Source organism: Tinamus guttatus, unplaced genomic scaffold (assembly GCF_059628265.1).
Source record: "Tinamus guttatus ecotype Peru unplaced genomic scaffold, ASM5962826v1 Tinamus_guttatus_pri_ptg000004l, whole genome shotgun sequence".
NCBI lineage: Eukaryota > Metazoa > Chordata > Aves > Tinamiformes > Tinamidae > Tinamus > Tinamus guttatus.
In genome coordinates, this window is record NW_028288538.1 from 1185230 (window position 1) to 1198196 (window position 12967).

Sequence of the window (12967 nt, forward strand, 5' to 3'; positions counted from 1 at the left end):
AGACTCGCGCAGGCGCGTTGATCCTGGGCAGGGGGCTGTTGCCACGGCGACAGTGCTGCGCAGCCGCAGTGAGGCGGAGGGTGGGTGTTGCCGAGGCGACAGTTCCGCGCAGGCGCATTGGGATACAGTCCCGGAAGGCCGTTGCTACAGTGACAGGTCCGCGCAGGCGCATTAGCCCCTGGGCGGAGGGAGGGGGCTGTTGCCACGGCGACGGCCCCGCGCAGGCGCGCTGGGGCGGCGGCGCCGGGGCGGGGCGCGGGCGGAGCCGCGGCGGGCGGGGACGGGGCGGCCCGGGCGGGGCTGGGCCGGGCCGGGCCGAGCCGGGCCAGGCCGAACCGGGCCGGGCCGAACCGGGCCGGGCTCATGCAGGGAGCGGCGCGGCGGCGGCCGCACGCGGCGACGGCGGCCCCGGGCACCCCGCAGCCCGCCGGGCCGCTCTACCAGGGCAGGTGAGCGGCTGGGGGGGCGGGAAAGGGGCGCCCCTCGTGCGGAGTCCCCGCGATCTCCGGCCTGTCCTGGTGGTTCCGGTGCGGCCCGGGTGCCGCAGCCTTGTCCTGGTCCCCGCCGCCAGCCTCATCGAGGCCCCTCGGTTTCTCCTGCCTCCCGTGGCTCCATCCAGGCTCCCAGCGCCTTGTCCAGGATGTCCTGGTCCTTTCAACCCGCCCAGCTCTTCCCAGTGTTACAGCCTGCCTCTGGCTTCCACCACCTTGTCCAAGATGTCCCGGCTGTTCCAGAGCTCCCTCATCTGTCCTGGGTACCGAGGCCTTATCCAGGTCCTCCTGGTTGTCCAGGTACCACCGCCTTGTCCAGAATGTCCCAGCTCATCAGGACCCCCACCACCCCCTTTTATCCCAGTTACCCTGGATTACTTGGAGAAATCCAGCCCACTTGGGATTCCCTTGCCCTCTCCAGGGATTACAACTTCTCCAGGAGCATCCAGGATGCCCCAGCCTCTTCCACATCCCCCTGCTCACCCACCCTTCCCAGGCCTTTCCCTAGAGCCCCAGCTTGACTGGGATTTCTCAGCTCTGCTGCTTGTCCAGGTTTCCCTTCACTCATCCCGGATGCCCCATTGGCTCATCCTGGCTCTTCCCGGGTGCCCGGATAGCGCCCTGCAGCCGCGTCCTTCCCCTCACAGCACCACGTTGGAGCACTTTGAGGCACAGCCGGGATAAACGGGCTGTTTTCCTGGAGGGAGACGCAGGTTTGACGGTGCTGGAACATTGTTTGGTGTTTGGAGCTGTTCTGCAGAGGAGATGGGTCGCCAGCCGGCAAGGTGAACGCGCAGCCGGAGCATCCCTGTGCTCGAGGGATGCATTTAGCATCCACCACAAATGTGGGGGAGTTTAATTTTGCTTTATCATGCAAAAGTTTAAAATAGTTGTGCCAAATTCAACACTTGATGCTTTTCATTCTGCTTTTGTGCTCGCTTTGCAGCCGCTGACAGCGTTTTTACAGGGATGTGCCAGTTTTGGTTAACGATGCTTTGCCTCGCCGTACTGCGTCCTCCTCTGGCTGGAGTCTCAGCTTTGTTGTTACTCCACAGATCTCACACCAAGAAACTCCAGGAAAAGCCAGAAAAGAGCCAGGAAAGCGCAGGGACCCACCACGACTTGTGTCCCCTGCCTTTCCATACATCTCTGGTGTTGAACCTCAGATGTTGGTCCCATTTCTCCGTGCTTCATTTGCTGCCTGAGTTTCTGCTTCTCTAGGCACCATCTGCTCAGAGCAAGACTGTCCTTTCCCGAGATCCCTTGAAACCTGCTCTCTCCCCTCGACTTACACAATTCCTGGGGGATTGGCTGAGGAGGGGAGACCATGCAGCAGTACAAAACTGTAGTCACCAACTGTGCTAGACTGCAGCAGGGTGATGGTTTTGACTTTGTTTTCAGACATGGAGCAGTCAAGAGCGAAGACACCTTCAAGACTTCTCCCTTTCATTTTGATCTGTGGTTCTACTTCACTCTGCAGAACTGGGTGCTGGACTTTGGGCGTCCCATTGCGATGGTGAGTGGCAGAGGCAGCCCCTACCCGTTGCACTTGTTTAGGACATAGAATGCCAGAGTTGTGACAGTTTTATTTGTTCATGACATAAAGACTAACTAGAGAGGTTTATGCTGTTCTCCTCCATGCCCTGCTTGTAGGTCTGGAGTTTAGGAGCTGCTGAGACTCTCCAGCTACTGCAGGGCAGGACAGAAGTGTCTTTGCCTTCCAAATTTGTTTCTGGTAGCACTACAAGAACAAAAGACTGAGATCTAAACAACATTGTACAGTGAGTGCCTCTCTCCAAACTATGTTTTAGCTATATGCACTGCAAGAAGAGTTCATCAGCTTTGTTAGTAACTGCCATGTCAGGCCAGGTCAGCCAGATGACCATTAACTCAAACCATAACCGTGAGGAAACAGCAGCCCAAAACCAAGGGCTCTCTCTTCACCACCTTTCAGGCAGTTGCTGGGGCCTCCGGATGTTTTAAAAGTAAAACACAGCAGTTGCTCGTGAGTTGCTCATTTGAAAGTAAAACACAGTAGTTGCTCATGAGAATCTGCTTCTTTCCTCTCTCCTCAGATTATTCTACCTTTGGAGTGGTTTCCTCTGAACAAACCAAGCGCTGGAGACTATTTCCACATGGCTTACAATGTTATCACCCCGTTTCTTCTGCTAAAGGTAAGCCTCAAAGCACATATTTCAGTTTTGAAAGATTAGCTCTAAAACCAGGGCACATCGCACAGTTTTCTGAAGGACGAGAATTTCTCTAACAAATGTTAGCTAGAAATTCCTGCAAATGAGCCAGTCCTACTGCAGGTTACCGTTCCTCAAGGTACCTTCTCCTAAAGAGCAAGGCAGCGACCATCTCTCCACCCTTCTGCACACTGACAAAAATGTTTTCAGCAATTTTTACACAGCAGCCACTCCTAGGCCACAGAAAGATGATTTCATTTCATTTCTCTCTCTCATTTTAGGCATTTTGTATATCATAAACTAGCAGGAGTGCTGACTGGTTTCTCTGCCTCTCTTTTATGAAGAAGTGAAGCAAACATGGTCGGACCGTGACCATGTCGAGTCAGCCCCCAGCCTTTAACAGAAGCACAAATTCCAGGAAAAGGCTGCAGAAATTTAAGCCCAGAAGAAAAAAAAAATCCCTTTGCTTAATAATCATATTTCTTGCATATACAAAGCAGATTATTTCCCACAGTAACCCCAGCTTCAGGGGAGTTCTGAGTCCTTCACCCTGACTAAACTAAAGCATGTTGTTAAGATGACATCCATCCCTGATTTAAACTGTAGTAGATTTTCTGAATTGTTCACTGCTTAATTATACTTGCTCTTTGACATTAGAATTATATCTTTAGCCTGAGTTTATCTAGCTTCAGCTGCCAGCCCCTGGATCAGCTAAACCATTTACAAGGTTAAAGACTGTTGTATCATTAGAAAACTTCTTATATTAAATATTTAGCAACCACAAGATATAAGAAAGCAATTATAAATATATTTTAACCTTCATTAGCTAGAAATTGAGTTATGTCCTGAAATGTAAATCATTCTCTCTCTTCTGAGTCTGAGAGTTTCTAAATGCTATTATGGCCAAAAAAAGGAATGTTCAGTATCTGTTATTTTGGGGGATTTGTAGTGTCTGAAGCTCTCAGATCTGCCACAGTCTGACACAACTGGTTTCTACAGGTTCGCTGCTCGTCAGGTTAAAATTTGATGCCTTTGGCTTCCTTGGCTGCAGAGCATGAAGGAGTGCCCCCCCACACACAAAAAGGAAGTTATTTGTTTTTCAGGATACCTGTTTCTTACCCAGTGTCCTCCCAGAGGAAGTGTCCGACCTTTTCCTCGTGTCAGACGAGCTTTCCCGAGCCTTTTATCCTCCTCGCCAGTCCGTGACTCCCCTGACATTCGTACATCAGTTGCGGAGAAAGGGAAAATTGAGCTTCAAAATTAAATACAAATAAGGAGCTTTTCGGTGCGTGTAGAGACCATCTAGGAGGGGCTGCAAAGCTGATTTGGCAGCGGGGAGATGGAAGGGCAAACGGTGCCTCTGCTGATCCTCCCACGGGGCAGGAGTGACGCATTCCCTTTGGCCCCAAGGCCGGATTAGCATTTCCTGGGAATGCTCTAGCTTTGGCAAGTGGCACTTCAAACAAGCAGGACCCACCCAGACCTAAGCAGACTGCCCTGGGGGATGCTCCATCATTAACCTTGACTGCTGATACTCCTCCAGTTCTCTCGCCAACCTGTTTTGTTGGTAAATAGATTTTTTCCTATATATTTGTTTGATTTAAATGAAGCTTCATCTTTAGAAGCAAATGCACAGAGAAGAGAGAGTCAAATTCTGTTAGGAAGGCGGGAGGGAAAGGTTCAAAAAGAGACATTTGAGAAACATCTAGCAGAGAATTCTCCATGAGCAAATGTCACTTAACCAAAGGAGTTAGGGGCATTGTGCTCTCAGCTGGAGTGATGCTAAAGGTTCTTTTCACCACTGGAGGGCACAGAGAGGCTTTCAAATAGATTTAGCAAAGGAACTACAGAAAGCAGCTGCTTTATTGTTCCTAATTAATCATGTTTTTGATCATAACCGGTGAATAAATTGCTTTGAGTGCTGTGTTAGAAACACTGCATGACTGAGTCTGGGTACTGACTCCAAGGGGTGGTTTTTGCTGAGGGGTTTAACAAGGCCACCAAGTCCATTTTCGCCATGGCCCAGAGGGGCAGGAGGGCTCAGCCAGACCCGACAGCCCCGTGGGCTGGAGGAAGAGGGTCGGAGATGTGTGTGGGGTCAAAACTGCAACAAGGGCAGCACCTTCTCCTCGGCTCCACTCACACTGACTTCTCCACGATGGGCTCTGTTCATTTCCCAGCAACTCAGATCCGCTATAGCACTGTAACCTCCAGTATTTTGCTTGGTTTTTGATGATTTTTTGCTAGCCATAATTAAGTTGGAGGGGGCAGACCTGCTTGCAGCATCATGCTTCTCATACCTCCTCAGCGCTCCACGTGTCTCTGTGCTTTCAGCTCATTGAGAGGTCCCCGAAGACCCTGCCGAGGTCCATGGTGTACGTCAGCATCATCGTGTTTGTCATGGGAGCCAGCATCCACTTGGTCGGAGACTCCGTGAACCATCGCTTGATTTTCAGTGGCTACCAGCACCATCTGTCTGTGAGAGAGAACCCAATCATCAAAAACTTGAAGCCAGAGACACTGGTAAAGAGGCTGTGCTTTATACAAGCACTTAAAAAATATTGTTTGTTCTTCTTTAATAGTATACTGTTGCTGTGTCATTTTTAATCCGTTTCGTTGCATTTCAGATTGATTCCTTTGAGCTGCTCTACTACTACGATGAATATTTAGGTCATTCAATGTGGTAAGCATTTTGCAGTGGATCTAGTGGCCTCAGAATGGGACACGAGGAAAGGCAGATCTGCTTATATCTTAATATGTGGGGAAAAAACAAAACACAGCAGATGAGATAGGGTTAGAAGTAATGTTCTTAGAGCTGGCGGGATTACAGGGGATTTCTCCCTTTGAAAACCGCCTCTTTCCGTGATTTTTTTTCCATCCCTGTCACCCTCACTGATGTTTCTAGGACGTGCAGTTCAGGAGGTGCTGCGAACTGAGGGGCAGCCCATGTCTCCCCTCCATTTAGTGGCCTCTTTTATGGGATGCCCGGAGCAAGAGACAGTTCATAACACAAAAATGGTGCTGGCTGCTCCAGCACCACCAAGAAGAGGCCTCCACGGTCCCATGTCCTGCATGAGCCAGGTGGGGCTCCTGTCCCCGGCCGATGTGTTGGGCACCCCCATGTGTTGGGCACCCCCATGTGTTGGGCACCCCCGTGTCCCTCCACGGGCTGCCCGGGCCCTCCTGGCTCCCACGGTGACAGAGCAGCCCCGTGGAGGACACGTCCCGCATCCCGGCCAGGCTGGGATCGCGGCTCTGCCCATGTGGAGGACCCCAGGGAGGGACCGTCCGGCCCTTCATCTCCTGCTCGATCCCCTGGGCTCTCATGGATGCACAAAGTCCTTCTCCCCTCAGGCTGCTCCAGTTCCTCAGGAACGACAAAGCAAGCAAATTCCATCCTTAAAAAGAAAAAGAAAAAAAAAAAAAGCAGGGGCAGAACTCTTATTTTGTTTAAGTCCTGGTCCACGTCCTGCTTTCCTGTGGTTTGGCTTTCAACACACACAAGGCACCTCAGCAGCCTTTTGAGCCTGGGAGCGCAGCAGATGCCGTTGTTGGACTGCTCGGACGCGGTGTTTGAGCTCAGCCAACTCCGGCTCCTCCTGCGGGAGCCCCCGGAGCCCCGGTGTGTTGAGCAGCACCCGGCAAAGCGCTGGAAGCCGAGGGCTGCTCTGTGGTGAAATAACAGTTACCACAAGGATCTCGGTTCCCTCTCTGCTTCCGAGGCCGTAACATAGACCAAAGGGATCAACACCTGCAGACACCCGGCCAGGCCTTGATCCAGCTGGGAACGCTCCAGGACGGAGCACCCCGCTTCCCGCTCACGCCCCTCACGGCAGCTGTGTTTCCCTTCACAGGTACATCCCTTTCTTTCTGATCCTGTTCATATATTTCACCGGCTGCTTCACTCCTGTTGAAGAGGAGAGCAGGATGCCCCTGGCCGCGTTGCTGCTGATGGGGCCGAGCAGCCTTTATTACTGGTAAGTGCCCCGTGCCCGTCGCATCCTGGGCACCGCGCGGGCGGCTCTGCAGAGCGCAGCCAGGAGCCCTCTCCTCACCACAGTGCAATTTGCTGCCGCTTAAACCACATCAGATCTGAAATGTGCAGCCTCCTGAGCCTAATCCAGCCGCCTGGGCCTGAGCTCAGCTGGGCCGGCTCGGGCTTCCCCTGCTGCTTTGTCACCCACCCTGTCCCCCGCTGGCTGTTGACGTGGGAGCAGGTAGGTTCTCTGGGACAGGGGAGCCTCAACCCTGCTGGCAAAGACCCCGCGAGTCACAAGGGAGGACACGGCGCGGAGGAGCCGTCCCTGCTCATCCAAGGGAAGTTCATCTGTGAGCAACAGCCCTCTCCATCCCGCACAGCCTTCCTGGCATGCACCATCACCCAGACCCACCTGGTGAACAGCCACGGCTCTGGTTTTCCTCCACATTCCAGGAATCCCAATGCAGGGGCTCTCATCTCCAGAGCTCGGGCCCGTGGCCTCTGCAGTGTTTGCCCTCTGTCCCCTCTGCTCTTGGCTCAGCAGCCCGTGCTCGTTGCAGGTTTCGGGGCTCCCCCACAGCTCGTCCCCCTCCACCCAGCTCATTCCTGGGCTCCTCAGCCCTCTGGAGCTTTTGTGGAGCCCGTTTGTGTGACGCTCCTAGGCTGCCTCTTCGGCTCACCCTGCGGGTCCAAATAGCCTTTTGAGAGAGGTCTTATTTATTTCCCATTTTCATTAGCTTCGTCTTCCCAAATGGTTTCCCTGATGGCAGCCAAACAACTTGTCATTCATCTTCAGAGACAATGTTCTCCTGCCTGTGGCGTCACCCCCTGCTGAGACTGTTTTTATACAGTAAATTAATTCCTGATAGTCGGAATCATCAGGATGATTTGGTCAGTTCCCAGTTACCCCCTTGCACTTCCTTTAAACACATCAGCCTGAAACCCCGCAGTTTGTGCTGGCAATTTCAGCCCAAGCGAGCGGAATTGCCTCCCTTCTCCCGGCAGCCTCTCCGTGCGGGTCCGTTCAAGGAGCCGCCTGGTTTCCAGCTCCACGTGCCCTGCGGAGAGGCTCTCCCGGGAGCCCCCATCCCAAATGCCGGTTCTCGGGAGCCCTGAGGAGCTCGTTGCCCCTTCGGCCCCTCGCAGGCCGAGCGCGCTGTGCTGGGCCATGCTCGGGAGGAGGCCGGGCAGGGAACGAAGCGGAGTTGGTAACGATTCTTCCCCATTTCTCGTAGAGAAGGAGCAGGGAGCAGCCCCTGGGCTGGAAGGAGAGTGTAGGGCAGCTCCAGGGAGCGACTGCTGCGGCGGGAAGGAGGCGAGAGAGGGGCCGCCGAGCAGGGACACGGACTGACATGGACAGGCTGACATGGACCGATACGGACAGACTGACACGGACACAGACGAACTGACCGACATGGACAGACTGACACGGACAGACGGACAGGGACCGACACGGACCGACGGACACGGACACAGATGGATTGACCGATATGGACAGACTGACACAGACAGAGTGATATGGACCAATACAGACAGACTGACACAGACATGCACAGACTGACCAATACAGACAGAGTGACATGGACTGACAGACACGGGCACACTGACACAGACACGGACAGACTGACACGGACTGACACAGATGACACAGACATAGACAGACGGACCGACACAGACAGACTGACACGGACGCAGACGGACCGAGCGATGCGGACAGACGGACACGGCCTGGAGCAGGACGCGCTCCCCGCCGCAGCCGGCAGCTCAGGAGGCCCCCGAGCAGCTGGTCCCAGGCAGGAAGGTGGGTCGGGGACCCCCGCCAGCCCCGCTCGGCCCCAGGCAGCCCAGGGGGAGCAGCAGGACTTTGCGCTGGAACGTCCGGGTATCCCAGCTGGATCCAGCCAGGACCCAGGACGGGGTGGCGCTTTCAGCCCCCTGTGCCCAGAGGAGCAGCGAGGGGCCCCGTGCAGCCCTGCTGGAGACCGTCTTGGACGGGGGCCTGCGGTGGCAGCAGCAGGAGAAGCTCTCACTGCTGTGGTCCCAGCCCTGCAAGAGGGTCCCCGGGTTGGACATTCACCCCGCAGCACCAGATGCTGCTGTTGCACTAACGGGTGTTTGTTGTTGCAGGTATCTCGTGACAGAGGGGCAGATTTTCATCCTCTACATCTTCACTTTCTTTGCCATGATGGCTTTAGTGATGCACCAGAAGCGCAAAGGACTTGTCCTGGACAGCAATGGCCTCTTCCTCTTCTACTCCTTCATCATAACACTGCTCCTCATTGCTGTCTGGGTGATGTGGCTGTGGAACGACAAAATTCTCAGGAAGAAATACCCAGGCGTGATCTATATCCCCGAGCCGTGGGCGTTTTACACCCTGCACATGAACAACCTCCATGCAGCAAAGGAAAGTTTATAAGTTTTGATATTTTAGAGTGAAAAAAAAATCTAGTTTTTCTAATGTAGCCCTATTTCAAATAAACTCCTGACCCGACATGAGCCGTGTCGTGTGTGACCCAGCCGGCACGCGGCGGTGGCTGCTTGGAACACGAGGAAGGAGGGTCCCAGCGGGGCAGTTACTGCTTTCAAGGTGCTCACGGAGGGCACCAAGTGTGGGGCAGGGAGGCCCTGAGGGCTCCTTCGTCGCCGGCGCATCCCGGCTCGCAGCCAGGGACACGTTCCCATTCCCGCTCCCATCCCACCCCAGCTCACAGCCGGGCCCACGTTCCCATTCCTGCTCCCGTTCCCAGTGCATCCTAGCTCACAGCCAGGGACACATTCCCATTCCTGCTCCCGTCTCCGGCGCATCCCAGCTCGCAGCCAGGGACACCTTCCGGCTCCCACTCCAACCCTGGTGCATCCCGGCTCACAGCCAGGCACAGGTTCCCATTCCCGCTCCTGTCCCAACCGGGCTCACAGCCGGGGACACGTTCCCATTCCCGTTCCTGTCCCTGGCACATCCCAGCTCACAGCCAGGGACGCATTCCCATTCCTGCTCCCGTCACCAGCGCATCCCAGCTCACAGCCAGGGACACATTCCCATTCCCGCTCCCGTCCCCGTGCAGCCGCTCGGCCTCCCGCAGCTCCGCGGGGAGCAGAGGGCTCCAACAAGGGGGTGCAGAGCAGTGACTCCCCCGCACCCGTCCGAGCTGCCACTTGCCCATCCGCATATCCAGCGGCAAATCCACGGATCTCGCGGGCTGTGCAGGATCATCCGGCCTTCTGCACCCACCTAAGCGACCCCCAGGGCTGAACCCACCTTCACCGAGAGCCCCCGCTCGGCTCCCCGCTCCGGGCCCCGCAGCAATCCCGCCGCTCCCGGCTGGGCGATTCCCGGCGGCGGGATCCAGCCCCGGCGCCGTAGCCATGGCACCGGGTATTTATTGCGGCGCCAGGCGCGCGCCGCGGACTTTAGCCCTTCTTGGGGAGGAGACGCGGCCGGACCCGGCGCGCGGAGCGGGGAAGGAGCCCGGCATCATGGTGAGCGAAACGCCCGCGGGCCCCGGGCGCCGCGGAGCTCCCCGCTCCGCCCCGTAACGCTGCTCTTGTCCCTTCCTCTCCTCTCCCCGCTACAGGCAAAATTCCTGTCCCAGGATCAGATTAACGGTACGTTGGGGTCCGCGGGGTTTCGGGCCGGTTTAATGAACTTGCAGCGCTGCTCCTACGAGGGCCGGGGCTGCTCGGAGCCGGGCACCGGAGCCGCTGCTTCCCGCTGCTTCCCGCTGCTCCAGGGACCAGGCGGGACCCAGGCAGCAGCCGAAGCCCCACGGTGGGTTGGGGCTGGGGGCGGGTGCTGCAAACCCTGCGCTGGCTACAGCCAAAAATCAGCATTTCCGCAGGGCAGGGAAGGGGGTTGTGCACTCACCTCCCGCCCCTCACCCTGCGCTCCGGCCACAGCCTCACAATTAGAGCCGGGAAATTTAAGGTCAGTAGTTGCAAGTCTGGAGCCGGATAAGGGGGGGATAACGGGGTCCAGCCGGCAGCCTGCGGGGGCCGGGGGGCGGCGCAGGGCACAAGGAGACGCATCGGGCACCGCAGGGAACCACGGACGGGAGCTGAAATAAGAGTATTATTGCAAATCTGTTAAGCTGCTGGCGCCAAGGAGGGATCGCGCTGGGGTCAGGCGCGGCCGGGGCCGTGCGGCTCCCACCAGCTGCGGGATGGGACAGGGACACGAAGGACCTCACAGGATGGCCCAGCTCGTGTCCCCTCTCGAGGCAAGATGCTGCCACCTCCCCCCGAGCTGGTGGCAGAGACTCGTCCTCCTTCCCGAAAGGAGACACCCCATGGGACACCCGATGCCACCGGACCCCCCCGGCGCGGCCCGGCCTGGCTCCCGCAGCTCCAGGTAACCCAAGCCGCCCTAACGCTCCGTCTCGCTTTTTAATTAGAGTTCAAGGAGTGTTTTTCCCTGTACGATAAGAAGCAGAAAGGCAAGATAAGGGCGGGCGACCTGCTGGTGGTGATGCGCAGCCTGGGCGCCAGCCCCACGCCCGGGGAGGTCCAGCGGCACCTGCACCTGCACAAGATCGGTGAGCGAAGCGGCCCCGGCACGAGCTCGGCCCCGCAACGCGGGTCCAGGGCTCCCCAAGAGGACGAGCCAGCTCCAGGGAGCAAACGGGAGCAGCTCCAGGCCCGGCGGGTTGTAAAAACCCAACTTCTCTGCGGTCCGGGGCCTCCGGGCAGCGGGAACGGGGAGGCCGGGATGCCGCCTGCCGCATCCCTAAGGGACCCAACTGTTCCTTTTGCAGACAGAAACGCCGAACTGGATTTTTCCACTTTTCTGAATATAATGTACAGGCAAATGAAGCAGGAGGAGCCCGAGAGGGAGATCCTCACGGCCCTGTCCATGATAGACAGGCAGAGGAGCGGCTTCATCACGGCGGCGGAGCTGAGGGCCAAGCTCACCAGGCTGGGGGAGAAGCTCTCCGAGGAGGAAGGTACAAGGGCCCCATGCTCGGCCCGTTCCCCTGTTTTGAGCTGGTTCCGGAAGGATTTCTCCCTGTTTTTTTTTGGCTCGGGGATGACTCACTCTTTTTAGGCGTCCGTTCCACGAGGGTCTCCGGAGAGCTCCGATGTCCTCGGCTCCGGAGACGCCTCCAGCAGCGCACGGAGGGGCCCAATGAGTCCCCCAGTGCAACCAGAAGGACCCTGGCGCAGAGCAGGGCTTTTCACTTGATTAAAACAACCCGAAGCCCAAAACAACAGAAAATCCACCCTTCCTCAGCAACGTCCCCACGGGGCCCAGCAGGAGGGGAGATGCCAAAAACCACCAGAACCCGATTTTGTCCCATTTTTGTTTCTATAGCTCTATGGCTAATTGAAGGCATCCCAGCAAAGGCTGCTGCCGCCCGGGCAGCGATTCCCACATCCCACCGCAGCCGAGCGCCCCGCGGGCACCAATGCAGCGAGTTGTGTCGCTCCTCTGCGGCGCCCGGGCCGGCTCGCTCCGCGCTATCAATATTTCATGGCAGAACAGGGTCGATTTCACGGGCCCCGCGAGCGCCCGGGCACAGCGGGCCCAGAAAACCTTTCGCTTCGTTCTCATTTGAGGTCTTCCCTCCAAATGAGAAACAAGACATTTTCCTTCCAAATTATTTTTAGCTTTCTGGGAAGAATTAATTATTTTTGCGTTTGTGCCCCAGGAAATACGCAATTCCCAGCAGGGTAACCCGGTTTGCAGAGCGGGATTGGGGCTCCTCAAGCAACGCGCCGCTCCTACCTCCATCCAATACGGGTCCTAGGAACGGGTTGTTCCTGGTGTGAACAACCACGGCCGTTCCAGGTGTCACATCCAGACCCTGGAAGCTCCCACGTCTCTTGGATCACAACACTCCTGCTGCACGGCAAAGCAAAATCATCTCTGCTTTATTTTACCCTTTCTTTCAGTGGATGACCTGCTAAAGGAAGCCAAAGTTGGACCAAACGGCACAATAAAATATGAAGAATTTGTCCGCACCATCAGCCTTCCAGCCCCCGACTACTGAAATTCAAAGCAAGGGATCTGGTACCAGCACGAGCTCCAAGTTGAGTTCAGGTTTCCTACCCACTGGCTAGACTCAGGAATCATCACCTGCCTTTAAGATTCCATAGTCTGCCTTGACTTTGGCTTACAGATTCCCACCCCGTTTCCAGAAAAACGCTGTCACTTAGAAAATGTGAATTCTCGGGTCACTTAAATAAACCGCATGCAACGTTCCCGTGTGTAAGATGCGTCGTGTTCACAAAACAACCGTCGTTAAAAAGTGCATTCCGGCACTTTTAAAAGATCACAGATCACAGGACAAAGCGTGACTTGTAGTTAATGTCAC

The 12967-nt window shown here is 56.2% G+C and overlaps 2 protein-coding genes across 2 annotated transcripts; both read left to right on the forward strand.

Moving 5' to 3' along the window:
* The first annotated feature begins 341 nt into the window (after positions 1-341).
* CLN6 (CLN6 transmembrane ER protein) lies at positions 342-9148 on the forward strand. The gene is made up of 7 exons (XM_088533725.1): positions 342-449; positions 1893-2007; positions 2567-2665; positions 5015-5203; positions 5308-5363; positions 6535-6657; positions 8787-9148. The coding sequence occupies exons 1-7, from the start codon at positions 364-366 to the stop codon at positions 9073-9075; spliced, it is 957 nt and encodes a 318-aa protein (XP_088389851.1). The 5' UTR covers positions 342-363; the 3' UTR covers positions 9076-9148.
* A 1088-nt stretch (positions 9149-10236) lies between these two features.
* On the forward strand, positions 10237-12659 carry CALML4 (calmodulin like 4). Its single transcript, XM_010213497.2, has 4 exons — positions 10237-10262; positions 11048-11188; positions 11408-11596; positions 12546-12659. The coding sequence occupies exons 2-4, from the start codon at positions 11122-11124 to the stop codon at positions 12641-12643; spliced, it is 354 nt and encodes a 117-aa protein (XP_010211799.2). The 5' UTR covers positions 10237-10262; positions 11048-11121; the 3' UTR covers positions 12644-12659.
* Positions 12660-12967: the final 308 nt, after the last annotated feature.

Bases quoted from the DNA above. Each gene is read 5' to 3' on its own strand.
- CLN6 (XM_088533725.1), top strand. From the start codon at position 364: ATGCAGGGAGCGGCGCGGCGGCGGCCGCACGCGGCGACGGCGGCCCCG. The intron at 2,008-2,566 runs GTGAGTGGCAGA...CTCTCTCCTCAG, and splicing joins TTGGGCGTCCCATTGCGATG to ATTATTCTACCTTTGGAGTG. The intron at 5,204-5,307 runs GTAAAGAGGCTG...GTTGCATTTCAG, and splicing joins ACTTGAAGCCAGAGACACTG to ATTGATTCCTTTGAGCTGCT.
- CALML4 (XM_010213497.2), top strand. From the start codon at position 11,122: ATGCGCAGCCTGGGCGCCAGCCCCACGCCCGGGGAGGTCCAGCGGCAC. The intron at 11,189-11,407 runs GTGAGCGAAGCG...TTCCTTTTGCAG, and splicing joins CCTGCACCTGCACAAGATCG to ACAGAAACGCCGAACTGGAT. The intron at 11,597-12,545 runs GTACAAGGGCCC...CCTTTCTTTCAG, and splicing joins GAAGCTCTCCGAGGAGGAAG to TGGATGACCTGCTAAAGGAA.